This window comes from Lissotriton helveticus, chromosome 10, assembly GCF_964261635.1.
Source record: "Lissotriton helveticus chromosome 10, aLisHel1.1, whole genome shotgun sequence".
Taxonomy (NCBI): domain Eukaryota; kingdom Metazoa; phylum Chordata; class Amphibia; order Caudata; family Salamandridae; genus Lissotriton; species Lissotriton helveticus.
The window spans coordinates 1,147,844,709-1,147,869,078 of record NC_136071.1 but is presented as its reverse complement, the minus strand read 5'-3'; the positions used below and the strand labels follow the sequence as shown (position 1 = coordinate 1,147,869,078).

The window sequence follows — 24,370 nt, the reverse complement described above, 5'->3', positions numbered from 1 at the left end:
CGCCTTCAGGTTGGAATTCGGACTGCGTGGTAGCTGGGTCCAGGGCCTAGCAGGGATGGTGCGCTTGGTCTTTAACCTTGCAAGGGGAGAACATGGTACATTAAGACACCTTATTCAAAAAGAACTGTTGGGAACTTTTAAAGAGCATTCCTTAATTGTAAAAAATTTTAGAACTGCAGTTGATTTGTTACAACTTGATGAATCAGTTCTATTTACTCTATCTGCACATCAACTGAAATCCTCCTTGAAGCTGGCATCTTGGGAGGTAAGCTTTAAGATGGATAGGGAAGCTCGCATTATGAAGAAAGGTGTATTTAAAATCATTGATACCTGCCTAATAAAGAAAGCGCAACCATATGTGACTTGTACGCAGATTTCTATTTTTATTAAGGCAGGATCTACTTCCCTTGAATAAATTATTGTCCAGATGGTATGGCTCCTCAGCTATCTGTAATTTTTGTATTGTTTCTATTCAGGATATTACCCATGTGCTCTTTGTATGTCCAGCTTTAATCTCATATAGGCGCAAATGGCTGAGACCAATTTGTCTTAAATTAAGTATTCTCTCAGCCTCTGCATTGTTAGATTCTATTTACAATCTTCCTAATGAAATGTTCCGTTATAAAATTTGTAACTTTTTTTAATGCTTTTTAGAAATATATTAGAGGGTTTTGTATGTTTATTTTCTCTCGAAATTTTATTTGTGATTGTATTGAAAATGTATTTGCTTCTGTCAGCTTTTTACGTGGATCTCATTTGAGTTCCAAAATCATAAATAAATAAACTTGAAACTATCAAGCTTAGGAACTATGGAACATCCAAAGCTACAAAAACATAACCAGCATCAGGGTGTGTGCCTCAAACGAAGGTACACCAAACCTAGACTCAACCTAGGAAGAAATCCCACTGAAGTGCCTATTTTAGAAGATCTTTGCAGGAAATTATGTTGGCCATCAATCACACTTAAGCAGTCCTAATTATCAAAACCATGCCTCAATAATAGAAACAGCCATGATGACCCTCAGGAAATCTAAACCATACACCGCTAGTCAACATGAAAACCTGGCCTACATCTCTGGCAGACTAGCATGAACTGTGCCATAAATGGTGCTGAAGTAGAAGTGCTCGGAGGCAGAGTATATTCTTCACATAAAGTCCTATAATGCGAAACGATTGCAAGGTTAACACACTGGAAGCCTACAAATTCCCAGCCATCCTGCCAGCACTGGGACCTTCAAATAAGAATTCGCAAAGTCAAAAAATGCCCAGCTTATGGGGCCTGAAAATCACATTGATGTTAAAAAAATTAATATTTAGACATAAAAATCTTGCTTAAGCGTTGATTAAATGCCATGCAAAAAGGCTAATTAAGCTTTCAATTGTGATGCTAAAATGTATACTTCTATTATGAAACTAATACAATAGATGGCAGACCAAGCCTTACATTTCTAGTTCTTTATTTTATATTAACATACTTAAAACTTTAGAAGTGACAAGTAGCACATTATATTCGGAATTCATGTCAGATGAACTAGAGAATAATTAAACTACAGGGCTTCTGGAAAGCTAGTCGGCTATCTTGCGACCAACACTATGGCATGATCTTATTTAATCACATTCAAATAAAATAATAGGATGGAAAAAAGAATATTGATGACGCTGTTTGAGGTCACCTCTCCAATTTATAGGGCAAGGTTCTTTATTTAAACCCAGCAAAAGAGTACACTGCCTGGACAAAAAAACACAATGGGTTGCCCGGATTGGTCATCAGATGCTACATTTGGATACCAGCCTTTACCCTCTTAAGGCAAAATTAAAAAAATTAATCAATTTTATGGTGTTTGTTACTTCTAGTCAAGAGGGTCTCTTACACACCGAACATATAGGTAATCGGTCACCTAGCTGAGGGTGGAGGGGTAGCGGAGAAAACATCAAGGCAAACAAAGGAATTTAAGAGATCTTGTATTACGGCAAAAGTCTGCGCATTACCCGCTCCAAGCTCCAGCCGCACACAATACACCTGTGCAAATTCCTTCTTTAAAAATGCATCGTACAGGTTCTGACTGGCGGCAGACGTTATGATAACAGGAAAATTAGACCCCCCCCCCCCCCTATCGGATAAAAGTCACCATGCAAGTAACTGTACGCTACTTCTGTAGTCTGGCTCGCTTTACCTCAACATCTGGGTGTGCCTGGAACATTATACAACATTGCTTGAAGCGGAGGAAGAGCGGGGAGGAAGAAAAAACACAATGGGGAAGTCTTAGCTGAACTTCAGTCAATAGGTTGGCTGAAAAGGAAAGGTGTGTCCCGAAAACTTCCTCATACGGTTCAGAGATGCATAGTAGTGGTGCTTCCTAATCCACCCAGCACAAGTTATTGCAATCGGGAAATCAGTTTTGTATGAAAACCGCTGCACAGGATTGTGCATGGGACTAAAGAGGGCAAAAAGGGCCTAACAAAGGTTCCCAGGACCAATACAATCTGGACCAGTGATGTTTGAGTCACCATAGTCACTCTTGTATTATTTACAGCAATTCTTCTTGTCAGGATTGTCAGGCACACAAGTCATCCAAAAACTTTCCTGGCTATGGACAGATTACCCTTGACAACCAACTTCTATTTCTTATGTGAGATTGCTCCAAATTGCTACTTAACTGACCTTTTCAAACTGATGTACATGCGCATCTCAGTAAGGTAGGTCCCAATGATATCCTTTCCGTAGATGCAAGTAATTTAGCTAAACATGTATATTAGTGGAAAAGAAAGGGAACTGAGGAAAAGTTACGTCTCAGCTACAATAATCTGTAATAAGTTAGACACTGAACGTGTGGCGATTGTGTAAAACTGTTACCATATATTGAAATACACACTATTACACAGCAGAAACATGAATGCTTTTCTATCAACGGATAACAGTGCATGCAGATGTGGACAGAGACTAGGTTGTCGAGCGCATGTTATGATATGCGAGCAATAAGTCTCACCCGTTTCCCCCCCCACCTGCAATACTCACAGCTTTAACATTTTAACTTTAATATGGAACTGGTCAACATATATTGGCTGCTACAACATCTCACCGTTTCGTTCTAGCAAGTGAGGATCAGAATGTTTCTTGCCTATGTCTGCGAATGAGCGGACCAGAGGGATGCGGTTGCTGAGCTTCTTCTCGTTTTGATGATGGTGTCGCTTCAAAAGGGCCTCCTTCACCTGCTCCCGGCAAGTCTCCTCCAACTGTCCGGAGACAATCATGCTGTCCAAAACCATGTCTGTTGTACCAAGCTCAAAGTTAGATACACAAACTACACCCTGCCTTCAGATTAACACATGCACAACAACAACAAAACTTTTGTTAGATCTTACACTTTAGCCAAAAAGAACTAGAAACAACTTCACATTTATTGAAGGATATTATAAGAGAAGCTTTAGTGGATCCGGTAAGGAAATTGGGAACAAAATTATTGGGGTTTTGTCAGTCGTTACTGGAGAAGTTGTACAGTGTTGTGCTAAGCAGAGGATCATCAGTAAAGAAAAAGGCGATGGAAGTTCAAAGTTAGCATAGGAACAAACTGGTATTAAACATTTTCATGTAATAATACTTTAAGAATGCTCGTGTCTTTAGGGAGTAAATCACTGAAATAATCTACATATAAACAAAGTCAGAAAACAAAGTACATTAGTTTTGCTAGCAGTTCATAAATTAGGATTTGATGCATTACAACAAACAAGAGGGGAGTTTAAAAATCAACATAATTTCAGTCCATTAGTAATGTCAAAATTAGAGATGCAAAACATCAAAAAGTCAAAACAGTTTGGGTTAAACTAATGCATGCAAAATGTTACAAAGTTTTTGGGAATATTGAGTTGCAATCTAGTGTACAGTCAGGCAGAGTTGAGCAGCGTGTGAAAATGAGAGAACACAGTTTCAGTGAGATACAACCAATCAATTTGCACTACTATTTCTGTGTGCCATAGCCCTTTGTACAATGACTTGCTGTCATTAGCCACCAAAGACATCTTGTTTCTCTCAGTATCCAATGCCCCCTTTACGTAAAGCATCAAAGCCACTAACCTAAAGGTCTGCACCTCATCCTAACAGCAGATCTTCTTAAAGGTGGCTCTTACTAAACACAAATCTATGTTGGGCATGGCTTCCATTTTAAGACCATATTTCCAACCCAGGCTGGGTCTGCTATTTTATTGCATATATAAAGTCCAAGATTAATGGCTCTGAATGTAGATATCATTTACTTCAAAATAGCAAGAACCAGCTTTCCACCCACCCAGACCCACTCATTTAGGGTTCCTTGGTATTTCTAGATTGCATCAACCACTGGCATGTCGAGCTCTATCCAGAACAGGTGCTTTCCCAATCAATCAATCACTTGTAAAGTGCTAATGCTCGAAGAGCGAAGTCTTGAAGAGTCTTCTGAAGGTGAGCAGGTCTTGGGTCTGTCGCAGGTGGGTAGGGAGGGTGTTCCAGGTCTTGGCGGCAAGGAAGGATCTTCCGCCGGAGGTTGTTCATTGGATGTGGGGGACAGTTGAGAGGGCGAGGCTGGAGGAGCGGAGCTGGCGGGTTGGGGTGTGGAAACGGAGTCTGCTATTCAGGTAGGCTGCTCCGGTGTTGTGGGGTGCCTTGTGGGTGAGGAGCTTGAAGGTGATCCTCTTGATGACCGGAGCCAGTGCAGATGTCTCAGGTGGGGGGTGATGTGGCTGCGACGAGGGATGCTGAGGATCAGTTGGGCGGAGGCATTTTGAATGTGTTGTAGTCGCCGTAGGTGTTTGGCAGGGATTACTGCGTAGAGTGCGTTGCCGTAGTCCAGCCTGCTGCTGACGAGGGCCTGGGTAACTGTTCTTGTTTCGGTTAGGATCCACTTGTAGATCCTGCGGAGCATGTGGAGGGTGTTGTGGCAGGAGGAGGAGATGGCATTGACCTGCTTCGAGAGGGAGGGGTCGAGGATGAATCCTATGTTGCGTGCGTGATCCGTGGGTGTCGGGACTGCTCCCAGTGTGGTCGGCCACCAGTAGTCGTTCCAGGCTGAGGGAGTCGGTCCGAGGATGAGGACCTCCGTCTTGTTCGAGTTCAGCTTCATGCGGCTGCTCCTCATCCATTCGGTGACGGCCTTCATTCCCTCGTGGAGGTTGGTTTTGGCTGTGTGCGGGTCCTTGGTGAGGGAGAGGAAGAGCTGGGTGTCGTCAGCATAGGAGATGATGTTCAGGTTGTGCTGGCGGGCCACTTGTGCGAGGGGGGCCATGTAGACATTGAACAAGGTTGGGCTGAGGGATGAGCCTTGGGGTACGCAGCAGATGATGTCGGTGGCTTCGGAGCAGTAGGGCGGGAGCCGGACTCTCCGGGTTCTGTCGGAGAGGAAGGACGTGGTCCAGTCGAGGGCCTTTTTCTGGATTTCGGCTTCTTGGAGGCGTATTCTGAGTGTGCGGTGGCAGGCCGTGTCAAAGGCAGTTGATAGGTCCAGAAGGATGAGTGGCGGCAATAAGGGCCGTCTCGGTGCTGTGGTTGCGTCTGAATCCGGACTGGGACAGGTCTAGGATGCTGTGGTCTTCGAGGTGCTGGGTCAGCTGCGTGTTAGCGATTTTCTCGATGACCTTGGCCGGGAAGGGGAGCAGGGAGATGGGCCGGAAGTTCTTGAGGTATTTGGGGCCCGCTTTGGCTTTTTTGAGGAGCGCGTTGATTTCGGCGTGCTTCCAGCTTTCCGGGAATGTCGCGGTATCGAAGGAGAGGTTGATGACTTTTCGCAGTTGGGGTGCGATGGTTGCATCAGCTTTGTTGAAGATGTGGTGTGGGCAGGGGTCTGATGGAGAACCCGAGTGGATGGAGTTCACGATCTTTCGAGTCTCTTCGTCGTTGACGAGGCTCCATCTTCCCAGACCGGTGTTGATGACGACCCATCTGATAAATCTACACTGGTTATATGTCAGGAAAGGGACCCGGTTTCAAATCTTGACAATTCTGTGCAGAGCTCTCCATCAGTCTGGGCCAGAGTACTTGCCCAATAGGATTAAATGTTATTCTCCCCTTAAAACTCTACAGTCATCTTCTGGTCATTTTGCCACGGTCACTAGGGTTCGGCGAGCAAAAACAGGAGGTAGATCCTTTTCCCTCCTGGGTTCACAAGCCTGGAATACCTAGACTGCTTAGCTACGGTTAGTCGCAAGGGAATGGCCATTTAAAAAACTGAAGAAATTGATTTTTACTCTTAGATTGCTCCCTCTTTCTTCTGCTCTTGCTTGTTCACTATCGCCGGGACACTCCTGGGAGTAGCCACGCATTCTACAAGTCCTACAATTCATTCAATCATTATTCTCAGGAATTAAATGGTATTGAAGTGCAACAGGCTGCCATATTAAACCCAAAGACCTATGTTCGGGTGGATCATAATGTGGCATTAGTGTTCACCGAGCAGTGTTGGGTTTGTGGCGATACGTCTTATGATCTATATTCAGTGGTCAATCTTTAGTTTACCCGTCTACCTGGAAACAGATGTTGAGCCAGAAAATTAGTGGACTAGGTTTCCCCCCACCTTTAATGATTTCTGCGAAGCAGTTAAAAAAAAATTTACCTTCCTGGCAAGGTACATTTGGACTGCGACGTTCTTCTCTGCCAGCAGCAGTCAACATGACTGTTGGTGATATTCACTATACACATACATGTTAAAGGGTAAACCAAGAAGAAACCAAAATTGAAATGTAGCACTTTAAACTGGTCCACTTGATAAGCTGGTCTAGTAGCTGCACTTACTGGGGTAAGTAAAACGCCGCAGTGTTTTGCATGCAAAACATTTTTGCTCCCTTGTACTCTATCGACCACTATGTATACATAAGACCTAGAAATAAAAGCACATTGATTCTGGTTAAATGTTGGAAAAACTTTGGTGATGGATATCGATTTACATAAGAGCACAGAGGGAGAAACGGTCAAGTTAATCTCCAATTATGGACTATAATTAACTTCTTTTGAGTCATCAGATAGCCCATTAGGTAGTTTTTTTCATCCACTTTTTAGCCTTCTTGATTCTTTCCAAAGGGAAACGTTTTGTTACACCAAGCTAATATTTCCCTTTGATACATTTTAACAGTGCCTACTACCAAGAATACCTTCTGCTCATTTACTCAAATCTTTGAAAAGCATGACCCAGCTAAGGGCTCCTGCCATAAATCAGAAGTGGGGATTGTGGGCATAGTCTATTCTGTTCAACACAGGGAAGGAAAGTAAATCAAGTTACCATCTTTCCTTAATGAACTTAAAAGTCCACCATAGAAAGCACTGCTGATTAAAGTCATCCACTGAGTTTACCTGGTGCCATGGAGCAGATTAGAACTCCCAAGAAATATACATCTACTGTGTCACAGCCAATTAAAACATGTGCACTTGTATTGCTTTATTTTCATGCCATTAAACTATTTTGCAGTAAAATATATTTTTCCTGCGAGTGTAAATAAAGTTTTAAAGTCTGCAAATTTTAGAAGTATTCCCAGAATCACTTCCTCAAAATTGTAAACATTTTTATAAAGTGGAAATGAGTTCCCTTGCAACCCAGTGCACGATCTATGACTGAAGGATTGGCCCGATATCTGGCCACCAAGTGGATTTTGATCATTTTGATTTTGCCAGAATCCTATGATAAAACCACAACTCCTGAGCAAATCTGACTGTGTGAAAAGGTGCTTGAAAGGACTATAGAGTTTTAATGTAGCCTTAGAGCCAGACGTAGTGGGCTCTGCAGGCCTTTAATGGCCGGTAGCGCCTGCTACTGAGGACTCGAAGGCGGTTAGAACACTTTACCCCTAGAGGACAGAACTTTCTAATTTGTAAAACAAAGGCCTTGTGGAGCCCAAAGGGGGTGGAAATCTACTCTGACCCTGTGAGGCCTTTGTTAAACAATGGAATGTTGATGCTCCAGGTTTCTGCTGGCCCTTAGAAGCCCGGAGTCCTCAATTGTTTTCAATGGAGCGCTCAGCATTCCAATGCTCTAATTTGAAAGGAATGACTTTTGGCTGAATGCCCATACCTTGTAGACTGTATGGGAGTAAGGACCAACTGAAATTCACTTGCAGACACAATGGGGGCACACACCCTTGCAGACTATTTTAGGGAAAACAGTCATGGTTTTTGATGACCACATTAACAATTTGCAAGTGTTTGATATCTTTCAAAATGTGACTCAGTTCTCAGACCAAAGAGCAATATAATATATTTGTAATTAAATTGCTTGTCATGTAACCAAAGCGTCAGATTTGCCAATGCAAACGTACCTGCTATCTCCTCTATGGTGTTCGCTCTCATATCCAGCAGAACGGTTCCGTTTAGGATGCAGCTCCTAAGCTCAAAAAGACTGTGCAAGGACAGAGTCGCCACATATGGTTTGCTCCATCGGTCTCCACCATCTTCTACATCTTCCTCAAATTTTAGCCACCTGACAATTAATGTAGGATAGTAAAGTATGAATTTGTACAGCATCTTGACTGGTCCTTGACAACCAGCACGATCAATAATAGAAAATAAATAATCAACCAAATGCATACTTAACAAGGAGTTATGGAATGCATTTAACAACCACTGGATAGACTTGGTACATCAAGTATTTAAGCTAGTAGCAGAGTCAATACTGTAACACCAAATTAAGGTAGAACGGGTTCCCTAAAAGACTACCAAGTAGTTCAAGGTTTGCTACTGGAATTACGACAACTTACCGTGCAGTTTCCTTCCACTCATATTCCCCTCCGTCTCGGAGGCACAGTTCATCCAGCTCTGTGAAGAGGTCGTGAGGAATGTGTTCTTCATCGTCATCTTCTGTTCCCAGAATAAATTGCACTCGCTGGGACGGTGTGTCTACATTGACAAGCAAAGCATTGGGTCAATATTCTGGCACACTACAGACCTTAACAAATAAGAGGTCATACTCCGTAAACTCACCAAAGCCCATTCTTGCAGGTCTACATGTGTAGACTCGGTCAGCCAGTTCCTTGTAAGTAATAGGCAGAGTTTGCTTTGCAAACTACAGCACACATTTGTGAAACTTTTAAGTAATAGTACCACTGGAGCTCTCCAAGGTAAAACAGGCAAGCATTAGATCACATATCTTACCTCAGAGAGTAGTTTATTGTTAGTTTCATTCACCAAACTACAGTGTAAAGAAAGGAAAGAGCAGAAGGCAGACAGTAATGTACTTTTGGGAAGGGAATTGTGCAGTTTGGTTCAAATGTATTAACCAATATTACTGGACAGTTTATAAGAAGAACTGAATGGAAATCACAAGTAAACAAGCAGTCGCCGACTGGTTTCTTTGTTTATACTTTACTAATCATAAGTTTTGAAAGTTCCGTTATACCCAACCACATTTACAAATGTCAAAAATGTGTCTTTTTGCTAAAAATGCTAGCGATAGTATTAAGCAGGAGGCAAAATGTTACTCTAATTCAAACAACTGCAGTAGAGCGACCAGTGCGCTATTTTGGATATGTTACTTCTTTTCGCAAGAAGTGTGCCACACACTAGACCCAGAGGCCAGACTGTGGCCTGGCAAATAGACATCAATGGAGCTAATAGGTCCAGTATACTACTTCAAGTATTTTCCAAAGCAATTTTTTTTCAGATCATATAATCCGCTCAACAATGTATCTAACCCTGGGCAAAGCACTACGCTAAGCTCGCGTACTTGCGTAGTTTGCGCTACTTCGCACTACGCGAATTGCACGTAGCACAGTGCAAACACACGTCGCGTAGTGCAGCGGTCATTTTTTGCTTGGTCGCAGTTCTCAACGTCAAGTTGGCGACCGCGAGCAAGCAAAATTACATCCCGGCGAGACTTGTTCCTCGTTCGCGATCAGCAACATCAAGTTGCCGATTGCAAGCGTTGAAAATAAACCTCCTGGCGAGATTCTCAACGCGGGGAGGTGAGGTTTCTCATTGCGAGTGGTCGCGTATGCTCGCAATGAGAAACTACCAGTCCACGTTGAGAAAGCTGCAGCTCGAGTAGAAATCTACTCGAGTGGCAGAAAACGCGTGCACTGTGCAAGATGCAGTTTGCACTGATTGCACAGTGCGAACAGCATTTTGCACAGTGCACTACGCAGTTCGCGTAGCGCTACTTCGCGAACTATGCCCACCCTTGGTAGTATCCCAAAGGTCACGGCATTCAAGCTGTTTGCAGACACCTTCATTTAACTCCTTACAATGAAAACTCATGCAACATGGTGATTCATGCTATAATGCTTTAGAAAAATCTAGTCCCAGTAGCAGTTTCATACTTACTACACAGACTTTTACACGTAACCGCAAGTACTTGCTTACCCCCTATGGGGCATATTTAAGACAATGTCAAGCAGTGCAGTGCGTCATCTTGCTGCACTGCGTGACAGGAACGGGCAGGAATGCGCCATATTTCAAAAACCAGTATGACGCATTCCATCCTTTTTCCCTGTGCTACCGCCGTTTTAGCTGCCCAACAGCAACGCAAGAAACCTTGTACCATGGTTCAAGGGTGCCTGTGTTGCATGCAGGATTGTTTTTGTACAGGAAGAGGCACGAGCATACACAAAAACAATCCTGGGAGGCATATTCCCTTTTCTAACTCTCAACAGCCAAGACAGTTTTCAGATCTGCAGTTTGGAATATGTCCTCGAGACATGAGTGGCCAAGTCACCAGCTCTACTTCTCTCCGTATTACAGAGTTTTCTTGGAAGTGTCTTGGCAATGACACTACATTGGCTTTGCATGTATGACACCATTGTTCATCACAAAATACAAAGTTTTCGTTTTCCATTAAAGGAAACTAACTCTGCTCCGATCGAATAGCAAGTTTATTTCAAAGCTGTGAAGCACAAATTAAAAATGTTTATATTCCGATATGCGGATGGTCCATTCGGAGATTACTTGAAACTCCTTAACCATGCAGCCATTTTATTTTTCCTCTAACATGCGGTTTGAAAAATGTGCTTCAATTAGTCATCTGAATTCTTTGTGGTCCTTTGGCCACCTGTTTCTCTGGGTTGTGACAGCTTATTTTTGTTTTATTTAATGTTGTATGTAGTCTTGAGCTAACTTCTAAATATTCCATTCAGTAGATGTTACTGCAAATATTTTGCATTACATGTTTGCGTTTAGGACAGGGTCCCCTAAATTGTATAGTGAACATTTCTAGCTTAAATTTCCCCTTTCAGAATGTTCAATTTCCTTCCCAGTTCGGGTTAACCACAGAAAATTAACCCAGATAGTCTTCGTCAGAACGTATACTACCCAATTGTGCCTTGTGATGTCTCACTATCGCATCCCCAAGTGCCAAATAATTCAGATTGGCATTCACAAATTTTGATGTGGTTATGACAGAAATAGGCACACCTGAATAGCCCCAATCTCAGTTTATGGCTTTAGTGGTCTCCATGAGGGATCAGCAGATTATCAGTGGAGTTCTATCGGAATTTTAAAAAGCGTCATTGTCCAAGTATCCAAGACACTTTTGGAAATATACTCTTTGTCCATTTACTCTTGAATCAGCTTGCCCATTCCTCACACCCCATTTAACATTGTTCTACCCTTAATGTGAGGGAACAGCGGAGTCTTTCATATCCGAAAACAGCTCAGACTATTAATCGCTCTGTAAATCCCACACGTTGCGATCTGTCATTCGATATTCATCCCAACGCTCAAGATTGCTCTCCCCAATTCCTGCCTGCTTCTCACCCGCATTGCAGGGCTCTTCAGTACTGCTGCAGCAGCGTTTGTGATCTTGTTTCCATCTTTTCAGTCTGTTCTTTATTTGACATCTCCCCTTCACAGCCTTACAAAAGGGCATTTTGAAATATTTGGGCTCCTTCTTGCAACATGGTAACATGATGACATCATGAAATATGTGCTCTCACCTCCTTATAACTCCTAGTATGTTCATTAGAGGCACTTATGCAGAGCAATCACTTCTATTGAGGGTGGGAAACTTGGATAAAAGTACTCCAGGCAGCTGCTCTTTTTACTTTCTCTTTGCTCCCATGGATAGTGCTCCTTCAATACCCATGGTGATAGTAAGCCAGGTCCAGCATCTTTGACATAATGAGTCGGCATACAAGTTAACATCACCGAAGGGGACCTCAGCCGCTACACTAAGGTCTGGCTCCATTTCTAGAGTCTTCACATGGACCGTCAAATGCGTTGGTGTACTCATATCAGCGAGTGCTATCATTTTTCACATGTGGTTTCCCTAACAAATTGCTGCACTGCACGCCAACCTTCATCCATGGATAGATCAGTCTTATGTCAAAGCAACCATAAGGAGGGAGGAGATTTGTTAACAGCCCAGCTGCCCCATATACCTTAGTCCTCCTAAGTCTTGTGTCTGTAAACTACTACTACAAGGTATGGACTTGCTTGTGGTCACTTTACAAGGCATGGGCTAACATTTAGCAGACTACTTTTGTTTATATACCTCCTGGGCACCTCCCACAAACACCACATTCAGCTACCTCACTCTTCAGTGTAAACCTGGCCGAAGATTGCCGTGTCACAGTCTGTGACAAGCATATGTTTGGTGACTGCTCCACAGCCTTCTTGCTCCTGCTCCACAGCCTTCTTGCTCCTGCTCCACAGCCTTCTTGCTCCTGCTCCACAGCCTTCTTGCTCCTGCTCCACAGCCTTCTTGCTCCTGCTCCACAGCCTTCTTGCTCCTGCTCCACAGCCTTCTTGCTCCTGCTCCACAGCCTTCTTGCTCCTGCTCCACAGCCTTCTTGCTCCTGCTCCACAGCCTTCTTTTTTTTTTTTTTTTTTTTTTTTTTTTTTTTTTGAAAACCTTTATTGAACAGAGAAAGCTCACAAATACGGGCCTACAACCCACCAGGGCTGGCCACCACATAAGAAAAGCATCAGGAGACATACATCAGGCGTCACAATATACTAAGGCAACAAATCAGGGGAAAGAGCAAGAATCTTAGAGCAATCTCAGGAGCAAACAAATAGAAAGGTAGTTTTCTTTTTAAAGAACGGATTTGGGAGATCAGGAGCTTGGCGGGCCATAACATAAGCCAGAGGGGCGGGGTCGCGGCGGGCAGCAACGCAGCGATCATAAAGACACAGGAGAAATCAACACAACAGAAGTACACCAGTAAGTACCGGGCAAAACAACGAAAAGAAAGAAAAACAGTTGTGCACACGATCCACTGCCCGCCCACCGTAGCCACCGCCCGTCCCACCGATCAGCACAAGAAAGGACCCAAATACCAAAGCGACACGAATTGCACCCCCAAGAAGAAAAAACCCCACAGTAAGGGGGGGGGAGAGGGGAAAAAGGAAAAGGAAGGGACCCCAACCCAACCACCCACCCCCAGGTGACAAAGCAGGAAAAACAAAACTCCGGTACAAAATCAACCACAAAATAGGAAGACAAACAGCACAAATCATCATCTTTGTAGTACCGGAAAAAGACACCAGAAAGACACCCGGGGGACAGACGGCAGACAGAGCCCCGAAAAAGGGGATACACAAGGGCCATAGAACCAAGTAGGGAGAAGAAAGGGAGGAGAGAAAAACCCCCCCCAAAAACAACAACAGACCCCCCCACCCACCCCACAAGCCCACCCTACACCCCTGCAGAGGGCTATGGCCTACCCCCCGGCAGCGTGCCTGTCGCCCTAAATAGAACCCGAAATATAGAAGAAAAGGAACAGGGCAGAAACAAAGACAAAAGGGAAGGGGCAGGGGAAGGGAAGGAACAACGCACACACGGGGGAGGGCGAAAAATCAGTATCATCTGCGTCCATCCCGCCACCTGCTACAAGGGAAGGGTATAGCCCATGGGAAGGTAACGATAGGAGAAAAAGTTTCAGGAGTCCCAGAAAATTACAGAAACATCACAACAGCACTTGTCAATCACATAGCAAAGAAACCAGACTACCGCATATAAAAGTCGTTTCAGCCCTGTCCACTTTTGTCCAAGGTTGTAACCAACCGAACCAACAAAGAGCAAACGATGAGGGACACTGGGCTCAGGAGAAAATTTCGCGGCAGTCCAAAGAAGAAACTAGAAAGAAAAAATTGAAGATCCAGGAAAGTCACAGTACAACAATCGTATTGCAGACAGAGTTCCAAGGACAGTTCGAACGAGGCAGGCCCAGCCGGGCCGGAACATATTTCTCGGTCGGGGAGTCGGCGCGAAGAGAGACTGGAAGGATCATCAACGCCAGGCCAGGATACAAGCGGATCGCCGCCCAATGGCCGAGGCAACCAGACAGGACAACGGGGGGCGCCGGAGACTCTCCGAGCCAAGGATGCGGTCCCCGCCGGGGGCACAGAGTCGAGGAGCACATCAGTCGCGATCATCGACGAGGAGGCCAAATCTGATGACGGGGGCCCGCATTGTTCAAGACGAGGGTCAGCCTCCACAGTGGAGACAGACGCAGCCACGGCAGTCCGCCAGGAGTGCAGCGCACCCAGGACAACTCGAAGCGCAGGAAGCTCTTTACAAGATCCGACGTCCGGGCCATGCGGCGGGCCCCCAGTGCTCGCCCGGGCCCGGCAGAGACTCCCAGGGCCGGCCGCCATCTTAAGAGCCCAGCACGTCTCCGGTCGCCGGGAACCCCGGCCGGGGTAACACCAGAGCAAAAGGAGGTCAGCCAGTCTGCGGCAGGGCGCCCCAAGGCGGAAAGGAGAGCCACCAGAAGAAGGATGTCCGTCGGTCCCCCCGTATCGCCGGCCCCGCTCTCCGAGCCCGGGCGGAAAAATTCAAAATGGCCGGGCCGGGGAACAGAAGGGGGACCCCACCAGACAATTGAGTAGGCTCTCCCGCGAGGAGCAGCGTTCATACCTCTGGGCCCAGGCCAGTCGGGTCCGTCAAGGGGCAGAGCCGGCCAATTCACACATCAGCCTCCGCGTCCAGCTCCACAGCGCCAACAAGGGCCGACCAACTCGTTCCGTCACGGCCCAGCGTAGCAAGGAGGCCCGGCCAGACCGCCCCGGAGGCTCCGAGCGGGACCACCGCACAGGATCGACAGCACTCAGGATCACCGGAGCAACAGGTAAGTGTCCGCCAAATGACTGGAGTACCGAAACACAGCAAGGAAGACTTCCCGGGGCGGGAGGAATACAGGATAAATGAAGACAAACAGGCGGCCGGACGGAGCCGAGCTAAAACGCGGCCATCTCGGTCGCGAGCTCCTCCACAGCCTTCTTGCTCCTGCTCCACAGCCTTCTTGCTCCTACTTGACAAGATGTTGTGATTTTGCGGACTGCATTAAAACGAAGATCGCCTCAGACACTCAAACAGGGGTAATGAATGGGAAAATTCTAAAAGCAAAGGCCTCACTTTAATTATCATTGCATCTCAATTGGATTACTCTAGATCTCAGAGCACTGACCGTAGCAAGTGAACTTGTCCAATGAAAGAGGATCTTTTAGACACGTGGTTCTAATAGCAGAGCAACTATACCACTGAACAAAAAAATAATGGAAGATGTGCTGCACTTCACAGTATTGAAGACCTTTACTAATGTGGGTACAACATGCTGGGCTGAAATCTTTCATCTCCATGCAGTAAAGGAAACTGCTTGATAGATTGGCTTGAGATCACTGTAGGTGTTGCCATATTTTAAAGAATTTATTTCAGGGAGTGAATACAGTTGTGGAGGTATCAACAAGTAATCTGCACTCAAAGTGCACAAACAAGATTACGGCACTCAAACCAACCCACACTGGGAAATGGTCACTTGCTATGGATCACACTGCTGGGAAACAGAGTGTTTATTAATGTGCACCTCTCTGCTTGAACCAACGGCAGCGGCATGTAAATCACGGAAAAGAATACATATAAGCCAAACCAGAAGCACGACTGGTCAGTCCCGGGATTCCTTTCATAAGGCAATAGCAGGTGCTGGTGAAATCGGGAAACATCCTTTACAACGCAACTTTTACCACGCAGTGCCTTTACGACGCAACTTTTACAAAGCAAACCATTACAACACATTGCGCTGGGGGCGCTCTAGGATAGGGAATTTATTTAATATACTATCCAACACCTTCCCTACTATCCACGGTGACTGGAGTTGGAATAGTAAATTAAATAAATCACTATCCAACGCCTAAAAGCACTATGCGTTGTAATGGTATTCGTTGTAAATACCGCGTTGTAAAGGCATGCGATGTAAAGGCATGCGATGTAAAAGTATGCGATGTAACGTCATACGTCCGGTGAAATGACTTCAAATGAATTAAACAGACTAACTTCCAGAATGCACAGATTTATTAAATAAAAATGAAAATGTAAACCGTATACATACCACAACCTGGAAACTCTAGAGAGTGGAAGTGGTTAAGTCAGCTTGGAGTGTTCCCTGTATAATACATTTTAACAAATGTAGGTGCACGTTTTTCCTTACTCAGTCACACCCTGGGTATGATTAAGGCAGAACACTCCAAGGAAATGCTACCTCATTTATACCTTTTCAAATGCATTCTTAATGAAATAAGCATGCTTCCTTTCCTGTATTAACTCTAACTTACAGTATTGACCTGGGCCACAACTAAAGTGGCCAGATGTTTAGAAGACTAATGCTGGAATAGGCCGGGTAGAAAAGAATTTGAAGTGCCAGAGCTGCATTACCGTAGTTTGGAGATTCACGGCCATCTTCCCGATCACTTTCCTTTTCTCGCCTTTTTTTGTGATGCCTGTGCCCACGATGCCTGTGTCGTCTGCGGCTCTGCCTACCAAGCGGAACATGCACACCAATATACACTGCACGGTGACCTGCATGGAAAGAAGACATGTCCAGGATTAGTATATTGAATAATTCTAAAAACAGACTTTGCGTTCCTTTATAGAAACAAAGACTTGGCAAGACATGTTCAAGTAACCAATTCACATACAACTTAATCAAGAAAGATCTTTAGAAAGTTACAGAGGGCCTACTCTTTGGCAATACACATGCCTCAAGACTCCCTTTTAACTTGGCAGTCACTATCTCCTGGTGGTTTGCAAGTTGGACCACAGAGTTTGGGTTCAAGTCTGCCGAAACGTTTTTATGTACCCAGTTGTAGGGAGCTGGGCTCGAATTGCAGTACCCCTCCCCCAACACTTTCTGCCTGGTATTTGATGCAACTTTGACTGAAGAGTACTGGGTTACTGCTAACCAGGTCCCCAATACCAGTGTTATTTTCCAAAACTATACATTGTTTCCCCCCCAATGGCAAAAACTTTAGCACCCTCTGCAAGTCCCGATGCGGGTCCCTAAGGGCTGCTGCAGCACGAATTGTGCCACCGTCCGGGACCCCTCACCAAAGTCATGCCATTTCAGGCTGCATGTTTTGGTACAGACAGAACTGAAAACACAGCCTGACATCCCTGTGTGCAAGCCCCCCGGCCCCGCCCCCCGGCACCCCCCCGCCCCCCCCACCCCGGCACCCCCCCGCCCCCCCCACCCCCCCAACACTGCATGTGGTACTTGTAAGCCACCCCTACAGCAAGCATTGCAGCCTTAAAGCAGTGTGCTGATATTACATGTGAGGACATACCTGCATGTAATGTAATGTAATCTAAAAGTGAATGTACATTTTTAAAGTGCAATAAGCCATAGGCATCAAAGCGCTGTTACCAGCAAGAGCATAGGGTGGAAACCAACAAGGCAATTATATCTGTGAGTGAAGCCAATCACATTCTTGCGAAATTCAGAGTATGAAATAATAATAATAATACAAGCAATACTAGCATAATATGTATTGGTAGAGTGTTCCATCAACTAGCTGCTGCCACTGAAAATGCATGTTCATCCCATCTCGCCTTCCTGAAGCGTGCAGATGTGCGGGTCAGTTCCATTGCTGCCAGTGCAAATGACCAGGAAAGCCATTTTAGAACATGTGCTGGACAGTGGTGAAAACAAGTTCCCCAGCTACATGATGGCTTCACTGAAAATAGGGAGGTTTGTTATCAAATCTCTAGTATTGATAAACCCACACTGATGCCAGTGTTGGATTTACTAATATATGAACACAGAGGGCACCTTGGAGATGCCCCCTGCAAACCTACCAGCCTCTGGTGTGCTCACCGATTGCTTTCTACCAGCCTGCCACCTGAGACATTGTTCTGACCTCCTAGGGTGAGAGCCTTTTGCTCTAAGGAGAACCAGAACAAAAGCCTGTCCGGGAAGAGGGTGTCGCCCCCATCCACAGGATGACCTACTGATTAGCACTCCTAGGCCGGCAAGCTTAAAGATGCTGCAGCCTTTGAAATACAAATCTGGCTCCTCTCTCAGGAGAGGAAGCGGACCCTTGTCCAGAGCCTCTTTGGCACCTGGACATACAGGAAAATTAGTAGTCAGGTAGGCGTGCCACCCCCAGGCTAGTAAGACCCCTAAGATAGGCTAAACGAGATTTCAGCGGTAACCATCTTTTTGATGGCATACTTAGGAATTCTGGGACAGGGTTATGCCTAATTCCCACAGGTAGTGATCATATAAGGGCCGTAGTGATCCCAAGGTTCAGTAGCCCATTGACTACTACCCTACACTCCCCAGAAACCCCTAAATGCAGTATTTAGGGGAGCCCTTGGCACCAGAAGAACAGATCCTGATGACCTGAAGAAAGAAGACCGGCGAGAGAGGAGTTGCGCAGCAAGAACAGAAAACCCAGTAACTAACTTGGCGCCAACCCTGCCAGCCTACTGATTTCACCCATTGCAGCAAAAGTAGACTTGTCCTGCAGCTGCTGAGTCCCCCAGAACCTGGGAGACCTGTCAGCCTTCACCTAGGTATCAAGACTTTCTGAGGGGTAGCGGAACTGTCCCCTGCATAATCCAGACAGCAATAGAAGGAACAAGGGGATCACGGCCCGGCGAAAACCCAATGCTGCCAAGCATCAATGCACCAGAGCCCCCAGCCTGTGCAGAGTGGGCCAATGGTGTCAACATGGTCCCAAAGCAGTCAAGGTAGAGTCCAATGTTGTGTGGCTCCTCATTAACTCCCAGACATCGCATGCAGCTTCTGTTGGTCGGCCCACTCAACCAGGAGTACAGCCGGACGGAGAAACTAGACACTCCAAGGACCCTCTACACAGACGCCCCGTCTCGAGAAGACCAAAGACGCCCCAACAGCCAAAGAACCAAAGCCACTCATTGGTTCCACTGAACTGGCTTCCCAATCCTCTCCTGCAGCTTCTTGGGGACCGGAAGAATTCCCATTGGGCACCAGCATCTGTTAGCATCACTGCACCCAGACGCCCTGGTGCCGCCAGAGGAGACCTGTTGGATCTGCCTTGGACCTTGCCCTGTACTTGCCTTTGACCCAAGATACTGGTCCCATGACTCGCAGACAAGAACTGCAAAACCGCAAAAGTTTTTCTTCAATAGGTTAACATTGCAGAACTCTGAAATTGTCTGCTTTTTTAAACAGAAAAGTAGTTCTCTTAAAAAATGTACTTACCTGAACAATTTTTTCTAAACCCAAACTTTTATAAAGGTACATGCTATTTGTATAAATTGGTGTGGCCCTCTTGAGTTGTGTGTGTCTTATGTATTTGTAAATCTCCTGCACTCCTCTGTGATAAGCCTAGGGCTCGATCACACTACCGCCTAGCAGAGCATCTTGGGATTGCCATAGCAAGTTCCATGTCCACTTATAAGGAAACCCTGGACTATTTACACAATAGATCTCTTTGATAGATCATATAAAGAGCCAGCTTCATATAATAGCTATTATGTGTTACTCTAGATTAGAGTTCTTGAAACTGTGAGGATTTGAACCTGTACCCATGAGTTCGAATACAAGGCCCCTACGGTGGACACATTAGTCCACTAAGCCACCAGACCCACCATCACAACAAATTTCTTTCCAAGGCATCATAGCAGTGGTCATCGACATCAGAAGATAGTCCTCTTGTTGAGACACCAACGAGAACCTTGGGTGCAGGAAAACTAAGCAAGAGCCTTTACTAACAATCATGGCACAACACAGAGAATAAGGTGGACCAATAATGGGCAACAACTTTAGAGCACAAGTTAATACAATTATTTGAATAGTTTTTTGTTTTTTTACTTTGGCCACTAGCACATTTTATGAAAATGCTTTAGCAGATGTACATTAAAAGCAATGATGCCTCGTCTACTAGGTACATTCCGCAGTTGATTGAACTTAATTTAGGAGGAGTAGTAAAAGATGGATAAAGTATTGTCCTACTTTGATTTACGCAATACAAGCCATAGACCCTTAACTGGCTAATAGAACATTTTCAGAGGAAGGCTAAGATGAGGTTAGAATAATGGAAAGCAACTCATTTGAGATAAGAACTTTGGCTATTGAAGGATTCTGAATGGCAATGCCAACTACAAAGAACAAACGGAAAGATATAGATTTAGACAGATCTAGTCTTCCACTTGAGAGATTGTAGAAAACCTAATACATAAAGAAGCATACCCCCAGAAATCCCACACAGATAGGAAGCCATATCAACGCGATAATCACACTCTTTTCAAAATTAAAAACATGTATTGGGAAAACCAATAGGTATGCTACTTGACAGGTCTTTGAAGAGTTTTGCTTTGCCAATGCTTGTTGCCACTATAGAGCAGCACTGGCAAAAAGAAAGGCCAAATTCAGCCCCCGCACGGATTACTTCTGCCTGGGCTTGCGAGAGACCTCATACATGCTTGAAAAAAAAAAAAGTGATGCAGAAACCATTTTTTGCCCAAGCATGATGTTGTGAACTGTGCCAACATACATGTACGCATACTTCATGAGGAGGCTGCAATGTTGGCTTTGAATTAATTGTACCACTTCAAAGTGGTGGATGTCCATCTTGGAATGTTAAATTTAAAAATAAAAAGGAGCTGATGCTGCACTGGTGTTAATGTGGTGCTGTGTTAATGCTGAAATGGTGCTGCATTAGGGATTATTTGCTGAGGTAGTGCTGAGCTAGTTCGGAGTTGGTGCTGTGCTAATTCCATGGTGGGGGTCAGTTGGTGCTGCAATGCTGATGCTGGGCTGGTGCTGCACGGGTGCTGAAATGGTACTGTTTGATACTGAGGGGGTGGTGTGCTTGTGGAAGATGGTGCTTTTTGGTGCCGCGTGATGCTGAGGTGATATTTTGGTGATGCTGCACTGGCGATGCGTTTGTGCTGAGTTGCGGCAGAGGTGGTGTTGTGTTGATGCTGTGGTGCAGCTGTGCTGGTGCTGTTTATTAAACAGAAACAAGAGAACCACGTGGGTGTGATGGGGGGCACATTCAGTGGAGTGAAGGAAACGCGCACCACAGCTGTGCACTCTGCAGTGGGGTGAGATGCAGCACGCTCCACAGCTGTGCAATAAGGTGAAAGGAAGAACACACCACAGCTGTGCACTGGGTTGAAAGGAGGCACACATCACATATCTGCACTGTGCAGTGGGGTGAGAGGAAGCACTTGCCACAGCTGTGTACTGTAAAATGGGGGGGGAGCAAGCACCACAGCTGCACACTGCAGAGATCACACTGAGCAGAGATGTCAAAGGTAGCACACACCACAGCTGCGCAGAGATGTGAAAGGAAGCACGCACCACGGTGATGAAAAAACACAAATGTTAAAAGTGGCGGTCAATTTTTAAGCTGTGTACTGTGCAATAGGGGGGAAGTAAACACACCACAGCCATGCACTGTGCAGAGATGTCAAAGGTAGCACGCACCACAGCTGCGCAGAGGTGTTAAAGGAAGCGCGCACCACAGTGCAGAAAAAATGTGAATGTTAAAAGGGGCAATCAATTTTTAAGCTGTGTACTGTGCAATGGGGGGGAAAGGAAGCATGCACCACAGCTAAGCAGAGGCATTATTTAGCAGCCGGTGCCAGCAAGCACGCACAATAAGCAAGTGCTAAAAATTAAGGGCCCATCTACGCAAACGGCAGACACCGGCTCAAATTAAGCCCCCAGCAAGGGCCTGCGTTACGCCCCTGGATCGAATGAGCACCAAAAGCAATGTGGGGAAAGGAAACACTCACCACAGCTGTGTACTATGCAGAGATGGTAAAGTAAGCACGCACCACGGTGATAAAAAAACGCTAATGTTAAAAGGGGCGGTCAATTTTTAAGATGGTACCGAAAAAGAGGCAACTATAGAGGCCAACTACAGAGTACAAAAAATGTCTTGACAAGAACATACTAATACAAAGATAACGGTGCAGGAAGAGAGTGCGGACATAGATGAAATGAGAGTGCTGGAAAAAGAAGTAGGCACTCTTGTGGCGGTGGGGTCTGTCCCTTGGTCGGGGTGGAGGAGACGCGCCTTGTAAGGAAAGCTGCAAGGTCTTGAAATGAAACATGATCCACAACAGATGGCACGCTGCGCGCTCCAGACAGCTAAACGCTGTGGGAGTAAACATTTTCAGAAAAGGTGGGACATGCACCCGCCTTTTGCCAATTGCTTGCTTTCATTTTTGAAAGCCACACGCAAAGGCCAATAGCAAGTGTGGAAAATCAAAAACCACACGCACGAGTTTGCATAAAGTCTGAAGTGAGTCCAAGAGGCCTTCTCCTAGACCACGGGTACTCATAGTACGGCCCGCGGGCCGACAGCGGCCCGGCAGGCCTTCCGTGGCGGCCCGCGGACCATGAGACATCATACCCGTGTTTTAAAAAAAAAAATGTTTAAAGAGTGTCTGCAAACACTGCCGGTTGCAGAGACACTCTGCTGCTCTGTGGGGGCCGGGCGATTCATTCCAGGAGGCCAGAGTGGAGCTGCAGGGGCGCTAAGAGGAGGTGAAAGACAGCAAAGCCCCATTCACATGCAAATTGTCTTTTTAAAGACCTGTGAAGTGCTCAGGTGGGGCTCTGTGTCTGTGCGCGCTGGGGAAGCTGGCTGGGGAAGCTGTCTCAGCCCGGTGACAGACAGGTGTGCGAGGCGCCCCTTAAGCAGGGCGTCCAGTCTATATGTATAGCATTGCGTAGGTATATTGGGGAGGAGGGGGGTCTTTTCTTTTAATAATGGGGCTCAACTCTTTTTCTTTGCCCAGGGGGTATATGGCTTTGAGGTTACAAAAGGATGCTAGCGCCTTGAAGCATCCCATCTTCTAGTCCAGCGCACTTTTTGTCAAACTTGTTTTTTTCAGGTGTGACACTCCAGTTGGTTGCGTTGAAGTTCACGAAGACTGCATTTCCAGAATGCATCTGTTTGATGATTGAGAGCTCGTGCTCATCCTTGTGTTCATGATGTCACGGAGAGGTTATTCGTACACATGACTCAGCCCGGCATTATAGGGAATGTCACACCGTTTATGCTCGCGCCAGGACCGTTGTTAGCTGGATGGATACTACGTTTGTTAGCAGAATATTCTATGGGTGTTCTTGTTTGTGATGTTTTGTGCTCCGACCTCATTTTGATGATACTTTTAGCGTTTTACTATAGCTCTTGCATACCCCTCACATGTCCTCGGATCGCTTTATTGGTGCTCAAATAGTTTGCGTGTTTTACAGTCTATTGTATGTGAGAATTATTTTGAGTATTAATGAAGTATTTTGGTGTTGTGTGGGGTTTGGAGATGTACGCAATCAGGGGAGTGGGAGACGCTTTATTTCTAAGGGGTGGTGGGGGAAACAGACTGCCTTGGAGATAACCGTGCCAGGGCTCTGGTTTGATTCTAAGAACCAAAGCCGAGTCGTCAAACGATGTAAAGTAAGTCATGTAACAATTCTCATGAAAAAATATGATAAAAACGTAAAAATGGAGCAAATGTACTTTCAACATTTCTGTGTCGTCATTTAAAAAAAAAATGAGAATACCCCCCAAGGACTATTGCCACTAGTTATCCAAAATGTGTCACATTGTCATGCTTTCTGTTTAAATAGCTTATATTGTCATTAAATGCGAAACTCGACTACTTAATATTAACTGTGTAATAGTGAGATCTTGTACTGATGTAACTTCTAACGCAACGATCCTAAATGTAAAGCGCTCTGATACCCTTTTGGGTCAAGTTTGCGCTATATAAAACTTTATAAAATAAAAAAGAGGGAAGTAGAGGGACAGAGACAGAGGGAGAGGGATGGAAAGGGAGATCGAGACAGGGAGACAGACAGAGGGAGGATGGCGACAGAGGGAGACGGAGTGAGGGAGACGGAGTGAGGGAAGGGGAGTGAGGGAAGGGAGTGAGAGAAGGGGGTGAGGGAGGAAGGGGAGTGAGGGAGGGGAAGTGAGGGAAGGGAGTGAGGGAAGGGGAGTGAGGGAGGGAGGGAGGGAGAGAGGGAAGGGGAGCGAGGGAGGGGGTGAGGGAAGGGGAGTGGGGAAGGGGAGTGAGGGACGGGAGTGAGGGAGGGGGTGAGGGAAGGGGAGGGAGGGAGTGAGGGAAGGGGAGGGAGGGAGTGAGGGAAGGGGAGTGAGGGGAGGGTAGGGGAGGGAAGGGAGTGAGGGAAGGGGGTGAGGGAGGAA

The 24,370-nt window shown here is 45.7% G+C and overlaps 1 protein-coding gene across 2 annotated transcripts in view; it reads right to left on the bottom strand.

Annotated features, from left to right (window-relative positions):
• SLC4A7 (solute carrier family 4 member 7) overlaps nt 1-24,370 on the bottom strand; it is a 441,084-nt gene that overhangs the window by 270,770 nt on the left and 145,944 nt on the right. For both annotated transcript variants that reach the window (XM_078663959.1, XM_078663958.1), the window contains exons 3-6: nt 16,596-16,739; nt 8,710-8,848; nt 8,272-8,432; nt 3,081-3,269 (exon numbers count right to left, since the gene is read on the bottom strand). In XM_078663959.1, the coding sequence (XP_078520085.1) occupies nt 3,081-3,269; nt 8,272-8,432; nt 8,710-8,848; nt 16,596-16,739 (633 nt within the window). The remainder of the gene's footprint in view (nt 1-3,080; nt 3,270-8,271; nt 8,433-8,709; nt 8,849-16,595; nt 16,740-24,370) is intronic.